We start from the raw sequence: 21,944 nt of genomic DNA, 5'->3' as shown, positions 1-21,944 counted from the left end.
CCGGGAACGAGCCCTGCATCGGGCTTTCTGCTCAGCAGGGAGCCTGCTTCCCTCTCTCTCTCTGCCTGCCTCTCTGCCTACTTGTGATCTCTATCTCTCTGTCAAATTAATAAATAAAATCTTTAAAAAAAAGATTTAAACCTACTGTTTTACTTTTGTTTGTTTATTCTTTCTGTTTTTCATTTCTATAATCCTTTTTCCTGCAAGTTACTTCAACATTTTTTAGGATTCCATTTTGGTTTATCTGTGATACTTTTCAGTGTTATCTCTTTGTATGGTCTTTTCAGTAGTTGCTCTAAGTATTACAACATATTACTATATAATGTAATATGTAATGTAAGATGTGTGTGTGTTCCTTATGTGCCTTTATCCTCTCATTTATAATTGTCTTAAATATTTTCTCTACATTCATTGAGAACCACATTAAATGTTATAATTTTTTCTTCAACTGTTAAACATAATTTTAAATACTCATGGGGAGAAGGAAAATCTATGACAGTTTCCAATATTTTAGCTCTTACCATGTTCTTCCTTCCTGATGTTCCAAGAGTCTTTGTTTTATCATTTCTTTTTTATTTAGAGAATTTAGCCATTCTTTTAGGGTTGGTTTGCTGGTAACAAATTCTTTTATGTTTCCTTCATCTGAGAATGTCTTGATTTCTTTTTACTTTAAAAAAATATTTTATTTATTTATTTGAGAGAGAGAGAGAGAGAGAGAACATGAGCAGGGGGAGGGGTGGAGGGTAAGCAGATTCACCACTGAATCTGGGGCTCGATGCAGGGCTTGATCCCAGGACCCTCAGATCACAACTTGAGCAAAGTCAGGTGTCCCAATTTCTTCTTCTTCTTCTTAAAGGATATTTTTGCTGGCTATAGAATTCTGGGCTGACAATTCTTTTATTTAGCACTTGAAAAATTGTGTCACCTTCCTCTGTCCTCCAGGGCTTCTGATAAGAAATTTGCTTTCATTCTAATTGTTTTCCCCTATAGGTAATGCATTGTTTCTCTCTGACTGCTGGTAAGAAGTTTGACTATGATGTGTCTTGACATGGATTACTTTGGGTTCATTCCATGTAGGGTTTCTTTCATTTTCTTGAGTCTGTAAGTTTTGCCAAATTTAAAATTTTTAGTCATTATTTCTTTGAAGGTTTTTTTCAGCCCCACCCTCTCTCTTCTCTTTTCTGGGACTCGTCCCCCTGACCCTCTCATACCCAGGGCAAGGGATATGGAAGAAACACTAATGTTAGAACATTTATTGTAGTCCCACATGTCCCTGAGGTTCTGTTCATTTTTCCCCCCCAGATTATTTTCTCTGTATTGTTTAGATTGGGTAATTTCTCTTGTTCTACCTTCAATTTCATTGATTCTTTGTGTTCTCCATTCTGCTGTTGAGACCACTCATTCATTTTTTAAAAATTTTCAGTTGTTCTATTTTTTAATTCTAAAATTTCTAGTTGTTTTTCTTTACATCTTCTATTTCTTTTCTTAGATTTTCTACTTCTTCATTAGTTTCATGTCCTCATAATTGCTCAGTGAAACACTTTTCTGGTGGTTTCTTTAAAAATTTTGCCAGCTAATTGTAGCATCTATGTCATCTTGGTGTTAGCATCTTTAGTTGTCTTTTATCATTCAGCTTGAGATCATCCTAGTTCTTGGTATGATGAGTGATTTTCAGTTGAAGCCTGGACACTTTGGATATTATAAAACTCTGGATCTTGTTTAAATCTTCTGCTTTAACAGGCATGCTCTGACTTTAGTGGGTGAAAAGGAAAGGATACTGTCTGGTTCCTTCCAGATGGCAGTCCATGCTCCTCATTTGGCCCCTTTTGGCATTCAAGACTGGGTAGGAACTCTTCATTACTGCTGAGAAAGGATGGGAGTGTCCCTGCAGAGGGGACACTTGGCCCCAGTCTTACAGGATATGTGGGAATTAGCCAGGTGGGCTGGCAGAAAGCAAAGAGCAAGGCAGAGGCACCAGCTTGCTTGGGGACTCAGAGGCTCTCTGGCCTTGGACTTGAGCCTGAGATAAGGAGTCTTGGGAGAGGGAAGAGGGAAGAAGGCCAGCATTGGCTGAAGATCCCTGCTCCAAGGAGAAACACATGGGCCTGTTGGACTCCCCAGGCTTTAGCCATTTGTCACCCATCCCAAGAGCAGAAGCTCTGCCCTCTGGCTGGAGGAGATGTCACACTTCTCCTCTAGGCAGCTATACAGCCCTCAGGAAATCTCCCAGTCCCCGTGACTTCCAGCTGCCTGGAGATCTCATTTCCATAAGCACCTCGGTTGCTCTTTTTCCACTGTTAATAAAAGATGTGTTCAGGTGACACCTGAGTGGGGGTGAGGTCCTGTGAGGGTGACAGATGGCTGTTCTGTGCCCCCCTGCAGGAAGAAGAACCTGGCCCTGAGGGACTAGGGAGAAGAGTCAGGAAAAGAGGCTAAGTGGGAAGACAGCCACCGCTGAGAGCTGTCCCTGCCACTGGAACTGTAGCCACCAGCCACAGGGGATGATTTAATTTAAATAAATTAAAATAAAACCCCCAAATCCGTGTCTCAGTCACACTCGCTACTCTCCAAGAGCTTACTGGCCACCTGTAGCTGGCGGCAGAAGTATTGGTACGGATTTAGAGCACTCCCATCATCCCCAGAGGTCCTGTTGGGACACACTGGCTGGTGGGCACCGCAGGGACACCTTTCTTCCCGCAACTGTGTAGGACACAATGTGGTCATTTGCTGGCATGGAGTAAGCTCTGCTCACCAGAAGCCCGACCTGTGTTTGTGCAACTAGCATCTGGGCGGTGCCTCTCGGAGGGGCAAACCGTGAATCCCAATGTGTCCAAATACAATGTGTCCAAATACAGCTGCCAGATTGTTCTACCCAATAGAGGATGAGGCATTTGACTTGAGCCGCTGGGAAATGCACGTGTGAGAGGAGCCAGGGAGAAGGGCTTCACAAAGAGGGAAGGGGAGAGGGAGCATTCCCTGCCCAGCCCTGCAGCAGAAAAGCCAAGAGAGTACTTGTGGGGGGAAATGGTAATGTTGGATGGTTGTTTTTTTTTTTTTTAAGTAGAAAACCAGAAGTTAAGCAATGTGACTCTCGCCCTTATGAGACATGAGGCTCATAACGTGTGTGGCGTGCTGGCCTTTGTATGGAAGCCAGAGAAGGGCCAGCTGGAAACAGGAGTCAGGGGCTGGGGCCTGAGGAGGCTGGAACAATATTCATGGAGCATGCTGGTGAGCTTGACCCGGGGTCAGGCCCTCAGGCTGCAGGAGTAGCTGAGACAGACCCAGTCCCTGCTCCCCACACGTAAGTGGGAGTGTGCTACACCTGGAGAGGTTCTGGGTGCCTAAGGAACACAAAGGGAGTTCTGACCTTGCAGAGACAGAGGAGGGTCACAGAGAGCCCCCCAGTGAAGGCATGTCTGTGTTGGGTTGTGAGGAAGGCTCAGGAACCTTCGCCATGAAGGTGAAGGGGTACGGGACAGAAGAGACATCAGGCAGAGTGGCAGGGTTGGCTCTAGGCCAGAGCACCATGATCCTCATCTTGCCCCCCAGATCCTGCTTGGTGCTGGCCAACCGCAGGCCCTCCGTTAGCAGTAACGACTCCTGTTTGTCTGGTCTCTAACAGACCCCACTCAGGCACTGTGCTTGTGCTGGGGAGCGGAGGGACCAAAGCAGAGTGGGAGAGTGAATCCCACTTCCTCTCAAGTCCTCTTGCGGCCGACAGGGGGAAAGGGTTTGGGGCCCATGGGAAGGACTTGCACCCTTTGGACTTCCAGAGGCCCCGGTTGACCACCCCTCGCTCACCTGAGCTCTCTGAGCTTTTTCGCCATGGGCCAGGGCTTGTTCCGCATGGTGGCGATGAGCTTCTTCTTGTCTTCCACCTGCTCCAGGATCCGGGCCAGTTCCTCCTCTGAGAGAGACTCCACTCCAGAGGCACGGGAGGCCAAGGAGGGTGATCTGGAAGGCAGAGCCGGGGCAGAGCAGGGGAGAGTGAAAAGTTGGCAAGTGTCTTCAGGTGCTCTGTGGAACAGAGAGGAACCCACAGGCAAGGCAAGTGGGCTGTGTTCCCTGGCCTTCCCAGCGCTGATCACCCCTCAGAGGACTGCGCCTGCACAGAAGCCCTCAGTGACTCCCACCGCCCATCAGAAGAGGCCACGCTCTGTCCTGTAGCCCAAAACACCAGGAGGGTTGCCTCCCCCGACTCCATTTCTCTGAGTCCTCCCCACCCACCACACTCGAGCACAGTGCTGCTCAACAGAAACGTAACCTGAGCCACGTGTTATAATTTTAAATTTTCTAGGAACCATACTAAAATGGCAAGGGGCGCCTGGGGGGCTCATTTGTTCAGCATCTGCCTTTGGCTCAGGTCATGGTCCCAGAGTCCATGGGATTGAGCTCCCCATCCAGCTCCCTGCTCAACAGGGAGTCTGCTTCTCCCTCTGCCTCTCATCCTGCTCATGCTCACTCTTTCTCACTCTCTCTCTCTCTCTCAAATAAATAAGTAAAATCTCTAAAAAAAAAATGGCAAAAAGAGGTGGGCAAGCTAGTTTTAATAATACATTTCATTGACTCCCATATGTCAAAAATTATTATTTTAACATGTAACCAATATAAAAAATTATTAATGAGAAATTTTATATTCTTCTTGTATTGTCTTCAAAATCTGGTGTTCATCCCACAACTGCTGTGCATATCAATTCAGACATTAAATTTTCCTTGAACATATTTCATCCGTATGTGGATTTCAGAAAATTTGTCGTTGAAAAGGTAGATTTACATACCCAGGCTGTTTCAGACATACTTAGAAGTTTCCCAACAAATGACTCCAGTAGCCAAATGCCATTTCCCTTTGACATTTGCATCTGCATTGACAAAAGCAGTTTGCCTTTTATTTTTTAGAGATTTGAAATGCGCCGGCTTCAAAGTTAAATTGATTTCAAAGCTACAGCTGTCTCTCCAGGTTAAGTAAATTCACTAACTCTTGTGTTAACTCGGTAGTAATAACACTGAATTAGAATGAAAGGAAATTAGAAATTCAGTGTCTTGGTCTGCGTGGGCCACAGTTCAAGGGCTCAGCACGGGGCTGACAGGGATGGTACTGGACAGCACAAGGGGAGGGAGCATCCAGCCGGAATCCTTCTCCCCAGGTGAGGAACCCTTCTCCCCACGTGAGGAGCCTCAGCATCTCACAGACAAGATGATGTGTTCAGCTGCCACAAAATCCTAGTTCTTGTGTGTGCTTCTCACGCCATCCTTCACTCGCAGACACGGTGACTCTGGGAGGGACAGCAGCCCCCCCACCACCCCGAGGTGAGGGGCACACAGGAAAAGGCTATGCCCCAGCTGCTTCTTAGCAAGTTCCATAAATGGAAACACCAGGATGTGGGCTCGACTTAGAGAACAATTTACAGGAGCCCCTATGAGTCTTAATTTCTGAGGAGCTCAGAAGAGGACAGAGGTGAGAGGAGGGGCCGACACTTCACTTCTGGGAACACTCGGGCACAGGAGTGTCTTGTCACACCTCAGGCACACCCCATGATTACCTGCCTTTGAGTTTTTCCACAGGGGTTCCCTTAACCTGGGGGTGGGGGGGCTTCAGTCATTTCTTGTTCAAATGTCACCTGGGCTTCCATGACCGGCCGAAAAGCTTACCTTTTCCATGGAGAAACCCTGATGTCCCAGCACCCCCCAGGAAGGCATTTCGTTAAATCCTTTCTCAGATCCTATTGCTTTCTGCCTTGTCTTGTGATGACTGCTGCCCAAGGCCTCTCTCCCCCGCCAGACTGTCAGCACCTGGGAAACAGGACTGAGTCTTTTCCATCTCTCTATACCTGTCGCAGCACTTAGCTGAGAATGACATGAATGAGCCCCCGTCTGTACCCCTTACTTTGCATCTGCCATCCAGACACTGGGGGTCTGTTTCCGGGTAGGGGGAGGGCAGCCTCCCTGTAAAGTTCAGGATACTCCAGGGCCCAATCTGCGTGCTTTAAATTCTCTTTCAATTGCTAAGGGCACCTTTACCCCTTTAGTTGATGTCCAAAGACCATTAGACTGTAGAAAAAAGCCCCAATCAAGCCAGGAATGGCTGGCATGGTGACAAGAAATCAGTGGGCTCTTTTGAGGGTCCCAGTTCCCTCTGTAAAGGCGGAGAGGTCCGGTGGAAGAGCCTAGAGCCCTGTGGGAAGGAACACCATTTTTACCATAACCCCGATTCCTTCAACTATTTCGAAAGCCTCCCCAGCCATTATCAAGAGGGATTCTTAAAACATCCCAAGAAGTGAGTAATGTCAAAGAAGGACAGGAAAAGTTGATGTTCCATCAAAATTTATAGCAAAGAATGGACCAAATCCTGACTTGCTGATTCTATAAGCTGGCTTAGTCCACAGACCCCCGTGTGCCAGTGCTAATGAGACAAAGGAAACAAAACAAATACCCCCTCCCTCCAAATCCCAAGTTTCAGGGCTGTTGGAATCCCCGACGGTCCTCTAGATCAATGCCACACATCACAGAAGAGGACACAGGTCCAGACTGGGGAGATGGCGTGCTTAAGTCCTATGATGACTGCTGCATCCAATTTTGTTAGTTTCTCTCAGTGCCTCTTCCGGAGCTGTGGTGAGTCACCAGCTGAAATTCAGGAGACTTGGGATCTTGTCCCACCTGGCTGCCATGTCACACACCCCCACCCTCCCCACCCATGCCAGTGCTTCCACTCACACCTGCCAGACAGGGGGCATTGGCTCTGTGAGTGCCCAGGGGCCAATCTGCCTGGAATGACCAAGACCCTCATCCCATTTCTGCCCCAGATGGGGAAGGCAGGGCAGTGGACAAGGCAGGGACGAACAGAAGCAGCCCTCCTATACCGATGGAGAGGACCTCAGCCCTTCATCAGGGCGGGGTGAAGGGCCAAAGGAGAGGAGGGTGCCAGTCAAAAAATGCACCTGAATCAGAATCACAACATACCTGTGTTTCTTTGGCCGCTTCCACATCTCCTCCTTTCTTGGCACCTCCTTTTCCTTCTTTGGGGGAGCTCTCTGCTCCTTGAGGGAAGCCCTCCCATCTCTCTTCCTCCTCCCTTCACAGGTCCTCTCTGTGGAGCTCCGCCCCTGTTCCCCCAGCTCTTCTCCGTGTCTCCTGCGCTCTGCCTGCTTCCTGCGGGGCGACCCCGGCCTTGGGCTGCCCCCAGCCCGCTCCTTCTGGCCAGGTTGAGCTCCACGCCTGCCTGCTGTAGCACCCTCAGCTCTGGGAGCCTGCTTCCTTGAGGGTCTCCTCCCGGACCTGTCACCTGCAGGGAGAGGAAATGGACAGTTCTGGCCTCACTGGCCTCCACTGCAGGAAAGTGCCCCAGCCTGTGAGGAATCAGATGTCCAAGATGCTTTCTGGAGCTTATTAGCTCCAAAGGCCACCTCTTCCAGAAACTCTGGTTTGGGATGAGAATTAATGTCTCCCTCTTCTGACCAGCTGGCATTTCCACACTCTTGCCTTAACCTTAGGTAGAAACCTAGGCACATGCCTTTCCTCTTTTTGGGTGTAGCTCCTCGGGGTCAGAACTGAGTCATCTCCTGACCCCCGGGGCCAGCCAAGCATGGGTCTCTGTTTGGCAAGGCAGGACCACTGGCACAGGAAGGGCTGGGTGGGTTCCTTTGTCCAGGGGCTGCTGCCTGATGAGCTCCTCTTGCGTTTGAGAGAGAGAGAGAGTGTGTGTGTGTGTGTGTGTGTGTAAACCATGACTTTGAGCATTGATATGACTTTGAGGCATTGACAAACGGCCTGGCTGAACGGAATCGACAGTATGAAATCTCCTCAACAGTTTGCCCAACGACTATGCTAACTACAACTCTTTGTATAAGCATTTACAAATCAAATGCTGGGAAATTATCATACAGTTCTGGTATTAATAGCCAACCTCTCTCCCACTTACTAGCTGGGTGTCTTTGAGCAAGTCACTTGACCTCTCTGAGTCTCTGCTCATCTCTAACATGGGCGATGTTCATCCTTACCCTATTAGCTTCTTAATGAACACAGGACAGTGACTGACGTCTGAGGACAGATGTCATTACCCTGATACTTTTACCCAGAAATAAAATATTTTTTGCCTATAGGAAAAACACAGGTTTCGAGCTAGACTGGTTTGCCTGAAAAGATCATTTCTACCCTCTTTTATCTCTGTAAAAGATGCACCTCAGTTTCTCTTTTCTGCTTTTCTGCACCTCAGTTTCCTCATCTGTATAATGGCTCTAGGAGCTCCCATTTCCTTTCTTGATTGGGGGCAGGGTGCTAATTAAAAACAGGAGTAAAAGTTCTGGCCAGTGGGAAATACTCAGCAAAGGCTCCCTCCCCTCCTGTCTCCAGCCTGCCTTGCCACTCTTGTGCTCTGAGCCCCTGTGTCCGAGTGGACAGTGCCTAGAAACCGTCTTCTGTAGGGCACTTGTTCCCATTGCCCACATGGGCCCCCATCCAGCCTTTTCCGCCATGGGCAGGCAGATATCCCCAGCTGCATTGCCAAAGGCCCAACTTGGGGCAAAGCAGAGGAGAAGTTTGCCACCTGCCATTCCCAGCAGCAGCTATAGACTCTGGGAAGGTGGAGTTCCAGATTCCCAAATTCTCAACTCTACCCTCCTCCTTATCCAGCCCCTCAAAGTTGTGCGTTCAATATGGAGGCCCCAGAGACCTTTCCTCTCTGCTTCTCTGGCCCTTGAGATTTTATACTCTGAGAAGCAAGCCAGCCTGTCAAACAGCAACCAGAATTAGTCCATGGTAAGTGGGGCTGGATCTGGGGATTCAGAGTCTGGACGTCTGGGCTTGACGTCTGGTTCTGATGGTTTTTGTCTGGGTAACTCTGGGCAGGTTGCTTATTGTTTCAGAGTCAGCTTTCTTGTAGGTAATCTAGTAAGTGCCGGTGGTGGTCTACCCAGATTCCCATTACCTGGTCACTGGGTCCTCCCCTAGCTGCCGTGTGTGGTGGCTCTAACAGCTCACAGGTTCTCCCTTCTTGGTTGATGGGAACCATCTTGCTGGAAAATGCCTGGAAATTTACAGTCCACTCCTCTCCTTAAGTCAGCCCATAACTAATTACTAACTGATACAGAGGCACAAAATCCAGTGTGTAAGTCAAGGCTGGGCAAGTCTGTGGCTCATTCATGCTCTCGCGCTTCCTGCAGGATCAGGCCTTGGCTAGACTCCACCTGGGCCACATCCTTGTTTCTCTTGTCCTTCTCTGCCCTACTTCCTTCCCTCACTTCTTACCTCCGGAGAGCCACCCTTGATAAAATTATATGCTCAAGAATCCCTATCTCAGGCTCTGCTTCCAGGGAACTGGACTGGTCCATAGGCACCTATCTCAAAGTGTGGTAGGGAAATCCAACCGAGATAACATCTGTCCAAGTGTGATGGAAGCTGGAGTGTGCTAGATTTGTGAATGGGATTTGCATTGAGGTTCAGGGAGAAACTGCTCCAAGTTCTCTTTCTGGGTTTCAAACTAGGATACTGGTGACACATTCATGTGGACAAGGTGCCTGGCTGCCTGGCCAATTGAGCTGGCCAAGAACTCAAAGGCCTTTTATTCGCTAATTCACTCACCCAAACCAAAACATTTATTGATCATTGATTAGATGCTACGGAGGCTAGAGCAGCAAATGAGACTGAAAAGATTCTGTCCCTCAGCACATTTTGAGTTAGTGGAGAGGCAATGTGATCAATTCTATGATTCAAGAAGCACAAGGGTGGGCTTGACCCAGACTTCAAGCAAGGCAGGGGGAGGGGCAGAGGGAGAGGGAGAGAGAGACTCTTAAGCAGGCTCCATGCCCGATGTGGCAAGGCTTGATCTCACCACCCTGAGATCATGACCTGAGCTGAAATCAAATGTCAGATGCTTGACCAACTGAGCCACCCAGGCGCCCCAAAAGGAAGAAACTTTTAAGCTGAGATCTGAGAACTTCTTCTTCCTCTTCTTTTCTTTTTTTTTTTTTAAAGATATTTATTTATTTATTTATTTATTTATTTAATAGAAAGAGACAGTGAGAGAGAAAGAGCACAAGCAGGGGGAGAGGCAGAGGGAGAGGCAAGCTCCCAGCTGCACAAAGAGCCCCATGTTGTACTTCATCCCAGGACCCTTGGATCATGACCGAAGCAGATGCTTAACAGACTGAGCCACTCAGGCATCCTGAGATCTTATTCTTAACTGATCCAACAGATAAGAGTTTGTTTAAAATAACGCTAGCAACAATGTATTGGATGACTGTAGCTTATGGAAAAGTGAAATGAATGGCAGTGGTGTTCAAGGGCCATGGAGGAGGAACTGGGAACACGCTGTTTTAATGCACTTGCATTACCCATGGAGTGGCCTGGTGTTCTTTGGAAGTGGACTTGGATTAATTGTAAACCGATACTGCGAACTCTAGTGAAACCACTAAGAAAAGTGAAAAAAAAAAAAGAACTATAACTGATATGCTAAAAAGCTGGAATCATATGAAATGCTCAGTCAAAACCACAAGAGGTAGGAGAGTGGAAGACAAAAATAGGAACAAAGAACAAGGGCAATGATTAGAAAACAGCATCAACTATGGCAAATATTAATCCAACTATATTAACAATCACTTTAACAGCAATGGTCTAACTAAACCAGTTAAAGAAAGAGATTGTCAGAGTCGATAGCAAAAAAGGCCCAACAAGAAACTGTCTACAAGAAATCCACTTTAAATAGGAAGAAAAATTCAGATTACAAGGGAAAGGGTGTAGGAGACTATGCCATGCTAACACGAACCAAAAGAAAGCTGGAGTAACTGTACTAATTTCAGACGAAGCAGATTTTAGAGCAGGGAAAATTATCACGGAAAACGTAGAGCATCACATTGCATAATGTTAAAGAGATCAGTTCTCCAGAAAGGCATAACATTTCTTAATATGCATACGTCTAACAACAGAACATCGAAAACTGGTAGAACTGCAGGGAGAAATGGGCAAATCCATGATTACAGCTGGAGAGTCCAGCCCCCTCTGTCACTAATCAAGAGATCCAGCAGGCACAAAGTCAATAAGGACATAGTTAAACGGAACAGCACCGTCAAGCAACTGAATCTAATTGATGTTTCTAGAACACTTAATCCAACCACAACAGAATACACCTTCTTCTTGAGCCCGCATGGAACATTCACCAAGACAGACTACATTCTGGCCTATAAAACAAATGAGTAGGCAAATATAATATTGTTTCTAAGGCACCCACAATCCTATCTTTTTTTTTTAACTTTTTTTTTTAAACTTTATTTATTTATTTGACACAGAGAAAGAGAGAGAGAGAGAGCATAAGCAGGGGGAGAGCAGGCTCCCTTCTGAGTAAGGAGCCCAATGCAGGACTTATTCCCAGGACCCTGAGATCATGACCTGAGCCAAAGGCAGACATATAACCGATGGAGACACCCATGTGTCCCCCCATGATCTTAAGTGTTCATATCTGACAACTTTTGATTTCTTCTTCCCAAGACTGACTCCTTAGTGTAAAATGAAGTAAAATAACTTTTAGGATATCTTTTGTGTCTAAAACTATCTTTGAGATTTCCCAAAGGTCCTGGAAAATCACAAAAACTTCCTCTTCCACCTTATGAAAAAGAGAGGTGCCAGAAACAATCAGGATTATTTGATGTTACTGTTGGAGTTTCATGAGAAGAGCTGTCAAATCAGAAGAGAGGCTCAGCCTTTTCTAGGTTAAGTTGGTTTAGGTTGAATGTTTAAATATTTCAGCAACTGAATGCTCTGTGGGCAGTTCCTAGAAATTTGTCATGGCCCTTGCTGTCCATGACTTGTTTCCATTAATCAGAGTCCTGAAGGTGCTTTGCCTAACGTTAGGCAACAGCGTAATAATCAAAGTTCAGTTATCATTTAAAATGTTTACTTGGTATCAAGTCTTTAATTTGAATCTGGCATCTTTTAGGCCAGTGCTTTTCAGCTGGAAATACTGATCAGATTTACCTATGGAGTTTTATTAAAATATACATGCTTAGAGGAGCCTGGGTGGCTCAGTCGGTTTAGTGTGTGACTCTTGATTTTGGCTCAGGTCATGATCTTGGGGTCCTGGGATTGAGCCCCATGTCAGCCTCTGCACTGAGCATAAAGCCTCTTTGAGAACCTCTCTCTCTCTCTCCCTCTGCCCCTCCCCTCGCTCACTCTTTCTCTCAAAAAAACCACACATGCTTAGGACCTACTCTGGACTCACTGAATCTCTTTATTTAATATTCTTGATCTCTTTTACTTATATGTTTGTTATATTCTTGTTATATTGCATATATATCTTTATCTAATTATACATTATACCTCAAGATATTTTTCTCCATAAAGACTAGGCTAAACCATCTTTGTAAGTCAGAGATAATGTTCCTTGTCTGTAAAAACACGTTTAATCATTAAAAGCATTTTGCCCAAAACTTTCAGATTGCCTTATTAACATTTGTTTTGCATCCTATAGGAATGACCAAATTTCCTTGTCAGTTTCACTATTGCTATGAATAACGTTTCACTTTTGAAAGTTATCGGTAATAAGTTACCATTGCCATTTTAAGTCTCTCTCACTTACGGATGTTACATGTTGTATCCTCAAAGTTCCTTGAAACCTCAACTGTAGACCAGCGTTTTTGTCTTCAACCACCAGACTGTCTTGGAACCCCGACAGGAAGGACTCTAGTGGGTACTGCTAACTAGCACAGTAGTATAACTGTCAAAGGGATTGATTCTTGGATTCATGTCCTTCAACTGAAAAGACATCACCATCCTCAAATTACCGGAAGACCATCCATCCCTACTGGTGACCTTGGTTTGAGGGTTAAAGCAGACAGTCTTTGGATATAGAAAACTGTGCTCAAAATCCACTGGAACAAGACCACAGACTGTCACTTTGTAACCTGTATTCTTCTGTTTTCTATTCTTTAATCTAATTCTATCCTGCACTAACTTAAGGTTATTTATTTATTTTTTTAAAGATTACTTTTTTTAAATAAAGATTTTTATTTACTTATTTGACAGACAGAGATCACAACTAGGCAGAGAGGCAGGCAGAGAGAGAGGAAGGGAAGCAGGCTCCCTGCTGAGCAGAGATCCCGATGCGGGGCTCAATTCCAGGACCCTGGGATCATGGCCTGAGCCGAAGGCAGAGGCTTTAACCCACTGAGCCACCCAGGCGCCCCTACTTAAGGTTATTTTTAATTGTGTTACTAATAAGCCTCTATTTCTAATATTGCTCTTTTCATCCTTAATCCCTCCTTGGTATGAATCCAATACCCAGTTACAATTCATTCATGAACTGACTAAAGTACTTATTTCCCAGTCAGCTTTCTTTGGTTCCAGTTTCTTGTAAGAAATCAGTTGGTTTCCTGAGTAACTGGACCCCACCTTTGGGCGATGTATTAGATGAGAAATTCCACAGCAGGCCAGCTGGTGAGAAATCTAAAACTCCCATCACTTCCTAGGAGGGTCTTGACTCTCTGCAGCAATACTTCAGAGATGTATTTGTCAAAAATTGACAGAGATGTCACAACTTTGAACTTTCACCGAAAGAGAATTTGGGAGGAGATCAGGGAACCTATGGTATATTTTTGGACACCGTCTCACTTTCACAGATCTACAAGTAAGACATGTTACTCTTCTTTTCCTTTAGTCCCACCTAATGATCTCCATACTAGAAAATTCACTATACCAAACTACTCTTGATGAACAGTGCCAAAAGATTACAGCATTACTTCACAATACTCCTTTGCAAAGGAGTGTTTTGGCCAAAACTGTGGTCCCCAGTGACTGGTATTGGATCTGGTACAGAAGTCTACAGTTACTCACAAGTCAGACAGGAAATTATTACTTTGGCAAAAAGTAATAATTAATACTAATTAATTAACATTAATATGTTGATACCTATTCTCAGGATAGCCTGTGACATCTCCCAGGATCTATTTTGACCATTAGTTTGTCCTTTAGGAAAACAGGATAAATAGACAGTTTAATGGAAGGAGAAAAAGTGTGCCCTGATTCCCTAACTACTCTAGGAGAACTGTGAAATTCAGGACTTGCATTTCTGCACGTTACAAGAGGTCTGGAGAGTGAAGTGAATCTTATATGTTATGATTAAGAGAATAGCAGGTAAGTGGACAATACCATCAAGAACACATATCCTGAGAGGTTTATGAAATTAGACAGGTGATGACTTAGAATGGAGCTGCCTTATTTTTTCAAGTTTTATTTATTTAAGTAATCTCTACACCTAATGTGGGGCTTAAACTCATGACCCTGGGATCAAGAGTCCCAGGTTCCTCTCACTGAGCCAGTCAGGTGCCCCTAGAACAGAGCTGCTTTAGATATATGTTGACCTTTGGTTCTATGGACTTTTCTGATTGGGCAGGAGTTTTGTTCTTTTATTTAGTCTGGACATTCTTGGCTCCTGGCGGAAAACGGAACCATAAAAAGTCCGGTCATAATCCTCTTCGCATTTGTCTGTGTACCAACATTCAGACGGGTGATCTCCAAGGTTTTCAATGCTGTTGTACAGCTGCTGTGTGTCAAATGATTCAGCAAAGGGTCATCCAGAAGAAGGAGCTAGAAAACTTCACACACAGGTTGAAACAATTTCCCCCAGAAATCTGGAATTCCAAACAGTTATCCTAACTGACATTCAGTTAGGATTCCTCAATCCTAACTGGATTGGCATTCTTCAGTCTGGGCTAAATAATGACCACAAAGACCAACTGAGAACTGAAACCATCTATCCCACATTCATCCCAAACACGGAGAACCCAACCTACACCATCGTGTCTTCATTAAGATGGACTTTGTGCTATATCTCTGTCTTCATTGGCATGACTTTATTTTTCCAGGAGTCTCCTGCCCAGGCAAGTGGCTTGACGGGTCATTGCAGGATTTCCCCAAAGACTCATTAGCTCTTCAATGGAAAGCATCACAGACAATTTGCACCCTAAGTTTCCTTGAATGCTTTGCCTCAAAACCCTGGCCTTGCTGTTTATTGTGGACTGTTGTACAGTAATTCTTACCCAATCCCAGTCAAGCCCCCCACTTTGGAAGTCCTGCCTTAAATCAAACTCTCGATTTTCAAGAAAATCCGACCTTACCTTCCCCTTTCTGAGACCTTGCCTGCTGTAAGCAACAAGGCAGCTTTGTATTATCAATAAGATGGGTTGATGATACTTAGGAAGCCAGTTTTTGACAATAACTCAGATAAACATATTTTTGTTTTTAAAAAGAGGGAACAAATGGTGGATGAAAAAAAAAAGCCATGGGAATACAGAGAGAGTGGGACAGGGTATAATTGGAACAGATGTTTACTTTGATTGCTGAAGATGAACAGGAGTTTGCCAAGAGAAAAATGGGAGGAGGATGGTGCTAGCAGGGTGAGGGGATTCTAGGCAGAGGAAACAGGGGATTGAGGGGCCCCAGTGGAAATGCAAGAGGTCGGAGATAGGGGTGAACAATGCAGAGCTGAGTCTCAGGTGGGATCCGGTAGCTGGGGATGGGGAGTGTGCTAAGGGGAGGTCGCCCAGAGAGCTATACTGGTGGGGCTGCTGGGTTGAAATCTGGAGGGTGAGGGTGTGATAGTGCAGCCTGTTTTGCAGGATGTGGTCTGCACCCAAGGATCATGCTAACAACACGGCAGAGGCTGTCGTGGAACATGGACACCAGCTCCCAGTCACTGCAGAGAAACGCCCCCCACCGCCCCCAACAAGTGCGAGTGTGTTTGCTGTGGCTGCTTCACCCACTGTGAACGCACAAAAGGACACCAAGCAAGGGTCTGACTCCACCATTAACAATCTCTGGGTCTCGGTTCTAATTGGGGCAATTACTGCTTGAGCTAACTGGTCGCAAGCACATTGAAAAGCAGTGAGTGCTGTTTATGGATGGAAAGAGAGATGATTGTGTGTGTGTGTGTGTGGTGGGGTGGGGGGTGGGGAGGTGGGGACAGGTTTTCTTGGCCCACACCAGCCCTGGTCTCAGTCAGAAAATGTAAAGCAGGATTATTTGAGTATAATGAGAACTCATCCAAGTTAGGAAGCTGGTCAGTGTCAGCTAATGAGAGGTGGGTTTGTCCTCTAGATGTTCTTCCCCATGGCTCTGGAAGGCTTCAGCCCCCATCTTGGAGGAGGGATGGAGACAGAAACAAATCCACTCCCTCCAAAGACCCAGGAGCAAGTGTGAGAAAGTGTGTGTCCCTGCTGCTGTGACCCCTAGGAAAGTTCTAGAATTGAGAGAGAGGACAGAAGAGCAAAGAGTGTGTGCAAGAGGTGAAGGAGAAGGATCTCCTAGGCCCGCATACACTACTGACACCATATTGCTTGGAAGAACTGGGTAAGAATGTCAACATCTGTCTGCGTCTAATTCTGAGCACTGTGTGTTCTCAATCAGCTAACAAATGGTCTTCTTTTTGGTAATGATCTGTACCAGGCGTTCTTTCAAACACTGTAGGTAGAAGTTGGGGGTTCATGCATTTTTTATACGCTGTGATTTCCGTTTTAATCTTATTTCCCATCTGAACGCAATTCATATGGAACTTGGAGAGCAACAGAAAATGAGCTATTTTTTTAGTTTTTTTTTTTCTTTGCAGCCAGTTTTCCATGGACTCCATGTAATGAATAATTTAGGAGCCAGAAAAGCAGCTGCTCCATTAGGAAGACCTCCAAGCCCAGCACACTCTCCCTCACACGTCATAGGCCTCCTCATGCGTACGCACATGACCTAAGGTGAAAATAGGCTGAGGAGAAGCTGGAAGGCCCAATGGATCTGGCTTACCCTCCAACTAGGTGATTTTAACCTGTTAAGTACATTTAGCAAATGATCTGGAAGGAGGAAGAGTTCTGACCCTTTTTGTCAACTAGTAGAATAACAAATTGTAATTATTTTGAGAAAATAACTTTGTATTCTCAGACTTTTTTTTTTTTTTTCTCCTTGTAGACCATAAGCTGAAGGAATACACTATCAGGTCCCCTCAGAGGTGACTCCAGAGGAGATTTAAAATGGAAATCTTTATGTAATTGGGTTTCAGTTCATTTAGTGGATTCCCAATATTTAACTTTGCTGTATTCCTTGACTATCTGGACCCCTAAGTGAAAATTCTTCTTTTGTTAAGGGTGGGGCTGTGAGTGGCATATTTCAGGAAGAAAAGGTTTGTATTTTAGGCAGAATGACTTTCCATTTCAGTCCTGCTTAAAGGACCATGTGCCCACAGGTGACCCCCCAAGAGTAGCGTCTTTGACTGGGGCAGAGGGGAGAGAGGTTGGGTCCAGAAGGGACAGCAACTGGAGGACTACAAGGAGAATGGAATGTGGAGAACCAGATCTGAGCGTCCTATGTCTAGACACTGTTACCAAGAGCACCAACCCTCCCATGAGGAAGGGTTTTCTCATCCAGTCACACTCAGGCACATTTTTGAACGTTTGTCCCCATGTCTGGAGGGAAAGAATGACGGGATGGTGGGTGCGGTGGGGAGGACAGACATGGCTGAGGGGCAGCTCTGGGGATAGGAGGGGGTATTGAGATGCCAGGGGTGCCTCCCTGTGGGCCTTCTTCCTGCCCAGGATCCTGGCTTTTCCACCAGTCTTGCTCCTGGGTCTCCCCCTCTGTCACAGACCTGCCTCAGCAGGGACTCAGGCCCCTGGCAGTGGGGGAGCAGTGGATGACAAGAGGAAACGGCTTGGCAGAGGAGGGCTGATCCTCGTCAGCTCCTCCACATACCTCAGTGTGCCTGAGTGGGGGCTGGACAAGTCCCTCCCCCTCGGAATTGTCCAGGGGGACTCTCTTCCACCCCCATCTCGGAAGTCCATTCTTTCCTGAGAGTCTGCTTCCTCACTTATTGGTGGGTGTGCAGGCCCTGCCTGTGAGTCAAGAAGGAGAAAATGGCGTCCTATCTCCATCCTGTCTCAGGACTTGAAGTGTAGGATGGCCTGACCTGTGGGTATGGCTTCCGCCTACCTCATGGCAGTGGAGGGTCTTGTCTCCTGCATATGACTTCCTCTAGCTCCTCCTGGAGCAAGTGGGCCCACTGTCTGGGGTCTCCCCACTTTACCTCAGAGAGGTAAATCCCTCTCTGCCTCACAGAAGAGCCATGGCCACATTCCTAATGGGAAGGGGGCCTAGCCCCACTCCTGCAGGTGCTTTGTGGAGGTGAAGAGTGTGCCATCTGGAGTCCTGTGGCCTGGGTGTGAGTCCTGGCCCTACCAGCTTCCCTGCCCCCCAGGCTGATGAATGGTCACTGCTTCCTGAGGCTCAACTCAGTGTCACTAACTCTGGGCTGTGGGCAGGCCCTCTCTGGGCCTCCCCCTCAGGTTGAACCACCCGCCCCCAGGGCTCGTTACATGTGAGGGAGGGAGGGACAGAAGAAGGGAGAGAGGAAGGAGGATGGAAGAGAACTCTGGGTGGTGGCTGGACCGGGAATACACCACCCCATCTCACAAACACACACCGCCTCAAGCACCATCCCGCCTCACCTGTTCCCGGAGAGCCGCTCCTCGCCCGCCCTCTGGCTCCACCGTCTGTTGGAAGAGATGGTGCGTGAGGGATGGCTGACCTCTGGGAGTCCCCCTGCCACGTCACCCTTGTTTCACAGTGGGAACCCTCAGGTGGGGGCTGCTGCCTCAGACCAGGACCTGACCCTGACTATTTTACTAACCAGCATCCCCAGTCCTGACGTAGCTCTGACACCCCACAGCAGACATTAAGTCAGAAAGTCCCACATCCTGCTGCCCCAGACAGACAGAGAAGTCTGCTGCGGGGATTGCTGAGGAAAGGTGATTTTAACCAAGAGAGCAGGAGGCTGAAAGCCCCGGTGTGCTCTGAGCGTCACGGCCACTCAACCCCAGCATGGGCGCTGAGGCCAAGAGAGGCTGGGTAAGCAGACTGGGGTCACTCAGTGAGCAAGTGGCAGGCCCTGGACTCAAGCCCAGTCCCTGTGCCTCGAGAGTCCCCCTCTGCTTTGCCTGGTCCTCTGCTGCTGCCCAGGAACCCCATGGGTGCTCCCCTCAGAGATGAGGACCACTCACCTTCCTCCCCCCGGCCCTTCAGCTGCCGGCTCATGGTCAGCTGGGCTCTCGGCACTGCTCACACGGCTTGCTGGTCTGCACACACCTTCAACCGGGGATGCCTTTCCTCCCTTATGGTGGCTGGGCTCTCTTTCTGGGCCCCGCCAGCTGCCAGGGCTCCTGGGCTTGTTAGAGACTGAACCCGAGGAGGGGGAAGGTTGGGAGAGAGGCGGGCAAGAGGCGGGGAGTTCCCAGCCCTTCAATCCGTCCACACACTCCTCCGCTCAGGTTCCCCAGCAAAGAGGTAGTGTGGCCTCACGTTTCAGGCATCACTTACACACGGAGGGGCCCTGGAGGGGCCGGGAGCTGCCAGCTCACCTCCCAGCCATGATGCCACCTGCCCCGGGAGATGTGAGGAGCGTTCCCAGGGCTCTTTCCCTCTACCTTGAGTCCCTGGTCAGGACAAGGCACCAGGGAAATCCTAGGATATTGGTGAAAATCAATCACGGGGGCTTCTGTTTAAAATGCAGATTCCCAGGACTGACATGGGGCATTCGAATCAGTAGGTCTGGGCAGCACCTGAGGAATCTACACCTGGTGTCCTGATGCCGAGTCCTGGGTCCCCTCTGATGAGCTGCTCCCCTCCTGCCGCCTGTCACTTACTTCGTAGCTCTTCCCACTGCTGCCCGTCTTCTCAAAAGGCAAATCTGGCTGCTCGAGGTTCCGAGTAGATCCTCTGGAAGGCAGTCACCAGCCCTCGGGGATGGGGTTCTTCACCTGGGGTCCCTGGGAGCAGAAAGAGGGGAACATAACAATTTTATTTTTCTTAGTCTTTGAACGGACATTCAGCATTTCCCTCAAAAATGTGTGATTTTGTCCCCAAAATAGACATTTCCTCAGCCCATTAAGCCACGAAGGGCTTCTCAAAATATCATTTATGCTTATATCGCTACTTCGAAAGTATGATAGTTATAAACCTGCTCCTAGACCTTGTTATTTGCTTATCAGGATGGCTTGTGGCCTGGCCACCTTCGTGAAGGGAAGGGGCAAAAGAACCATCCCGTGCGGTAGCAACTGAAATGCACATGGTTCAGTTCAGGCTTTAAAACTTTCCTTGTGTCACCTGGCCTCCCTGATCCAGAAATTTCTGGCAGCACCCCCTAGCCCCAGGACTCCAGGGCAGTGAGGGGATTCTGTTGCATTCTGTGACCTCCATGCTTTAGCACGGGGTGGGGCAGGGGGGAGGCTAGTGGGCCTGCAGCCAGAGCAAATCCCTGTAGGGCCCCCTGCCCACTGGAGCAACCCACCATCCTCCCCTCCCCTAGTGCTCCCAGCTCACCTGCCCACCTCGGCTGACAAGTGAGGACCCTCCCAGCCCTTCCCCGTTTTCTATTGTCTGAGGAGGAAGGCTTTCTTTCTTTCTTTCTTTTTAAATTTTTATTTATTTTTTAAATTTCTTTTCAGTGTTCCAGAATTCATTGTTTATGCACCACACCCAGTGCTCCATGCAATACGTGCCCTCCTTAATACCCACCACCAGGCTCACCCAACCTCCCACCCCCAGCCCCTCCAAAACCCTCAGATAGTTTCTCAGAGTCCACAGTCCCTCATGGCTCATATCCCCCTCCAATTTCCCCCAACTCCCTTCTCCTCTCCATCTCCCCACGTCCTCCCTGCTACTCTTTATGTTCCACAAATAAGCAAAACCATATGATAATTGACTCTCTCTGCTTGACTTATTTCACTCAGCATAATCTCTTCCAGTCCTGTTCATGGTGATACAAAAGTTGGAAGGGAAGGCTTTCTACACCAACATCACCGCTGGAGGGAAATGCCCTTGCAGGCCAGCATCCGGCCCATCTACGCCAAAGAAAACACCATTTCTCTGCTTCCCACAGAGCATGGCGAGCACCCACGAGGGCTCGAATCATTTGTAGGGATGGGGGAATCATCAGTGACTAAAGCAGAGACCCCTGCCATGCAGGGGGAGGCTATTTCTGTTGTCTCTGCTGCGTGAGGGAGGCCTTGACGTCTTGAGGGGAAAGCTGGGAATTCGGAAATGTCTCCTTTCTCCCAACAAAGCCTGTGACAACTCTTGCTAGAGAATTCAAAGTCCAAGTTTGGGAGTCAAGACAAACACTGAGTATTCTGCTTTATTGGTGGCTCACCATTCACATCAATACTCCTGAGGTAAACACCTCCTCTGCTATCATACTGCCCTGAGGAATGGAGGAAGGGGAGTCTGTCCTCATCTCCAAGCCCCCCCCCCACCCCAAACAACAGGGTGGCAGCAGCAGGGGGTGGGGAAGCCAGGGCTTGTGAGGCACAGGGACCTGGGTTTGAGCCACTCGCTCAAGGAGTGACAGAAAGAGATGACATTAATATTTTATAACTCTTATTCATGTCGCACGTGTGTTGTGTGGCGCTGGGATCTCTCTGAAAGGTTTCTTTTTTCCTTTCTGTCAGGCATTTGCCAAGCCCTTTAAACGACTGATGTATCACCCCAACCATCTGAAGCTCATAGTCTCATTTTCTCCTCCTCCTCCTCCTCCTTTTTCTTCTTCTTCTTCCTTTTTTTTTTTTTTAAACAGATGAGGAACCTGAGGTTAAGATAAGTAACATGTCCCCAAAGTCCCCAGGAACAGGGACCAGCACTGGTGACTGCTCTCACTCCTAGGCCAGGCTTCTATCCTCCACACGCTTCACCTCTCAGGAAAAATCTGGACCATACCACATCCTTCCTTAGAAAGATCGCTGTGTCTACCTCCTACCTGGGCCCCGGGCTTCTGGCCCTGCCCCTTCCACCTCTCTCCTGCATGGCAGTGGGGGGAGCCCCCAAACAGAAGTCTGACCACATTTTGACCCGCATTAACACCATGTCCTGGAACCCCACAGCCTCAGACTCCCTAACCTGCCAGTTAAGCATCCCCCACCCCCCACCCCGAGAGC

The 21,944-nt window shown here is 47.6% G+C and overlaps 1 protein-coding gene across 1 annotated transcript in view; it reads right to left on the bottom strand.

The window, feature by feature from the left end:
* The window catches only part of LOC111141888 (transmembrane channel like 2), a 62,385-nt gene extending 43,335 nt beyond the window's left edge, over window positions 1-19,050 (bottom strand). Inside the window, exons 1-3 of the mRNA XM_022494725.1 lie at window positions 19,017-19,050; window positions 6,958-7,279; window positions 3,802-3,954 (exon numbers count right to left, since the gene is read on the bottom strand). Coding sequence (XP_022350433.1) covers window positions 3,802-3,954; window positions 6,958-7,279; window positions 19,017-19,050 — 509 coding nt within the window. The remainder of the gene's footprint in view (window positions 1-3,801; window positions 3,955-6,957; window positions 7,280-19,016) is intronic.
* Window positions 19,051-21,944: the final 2,894 nt, after the last annotated feature.

Source organism: Enhydra lutris, unplaced genomic scaffold (assembly GCF_002288905.1).
Source record: "Enhydra lutris kenyoni isolate GAN:26980312 unplaced genomic scaffold, ASM228890v2 scaffoldscaffold6, whole genome shotgun sequence".
Classification (NCBI taxonomy): domain Eukaryota; kingdom Metazoa; phylum Chordata; class Mammalia; order Carnivora; family Mustelidae; genus Enhydra; species Enhydra lutris.
The sequence above is the reverse complement of the archived record's forward strand: the minus strand, read 5'-3'. Positions and strand labels throughout refer to the sequence as shown.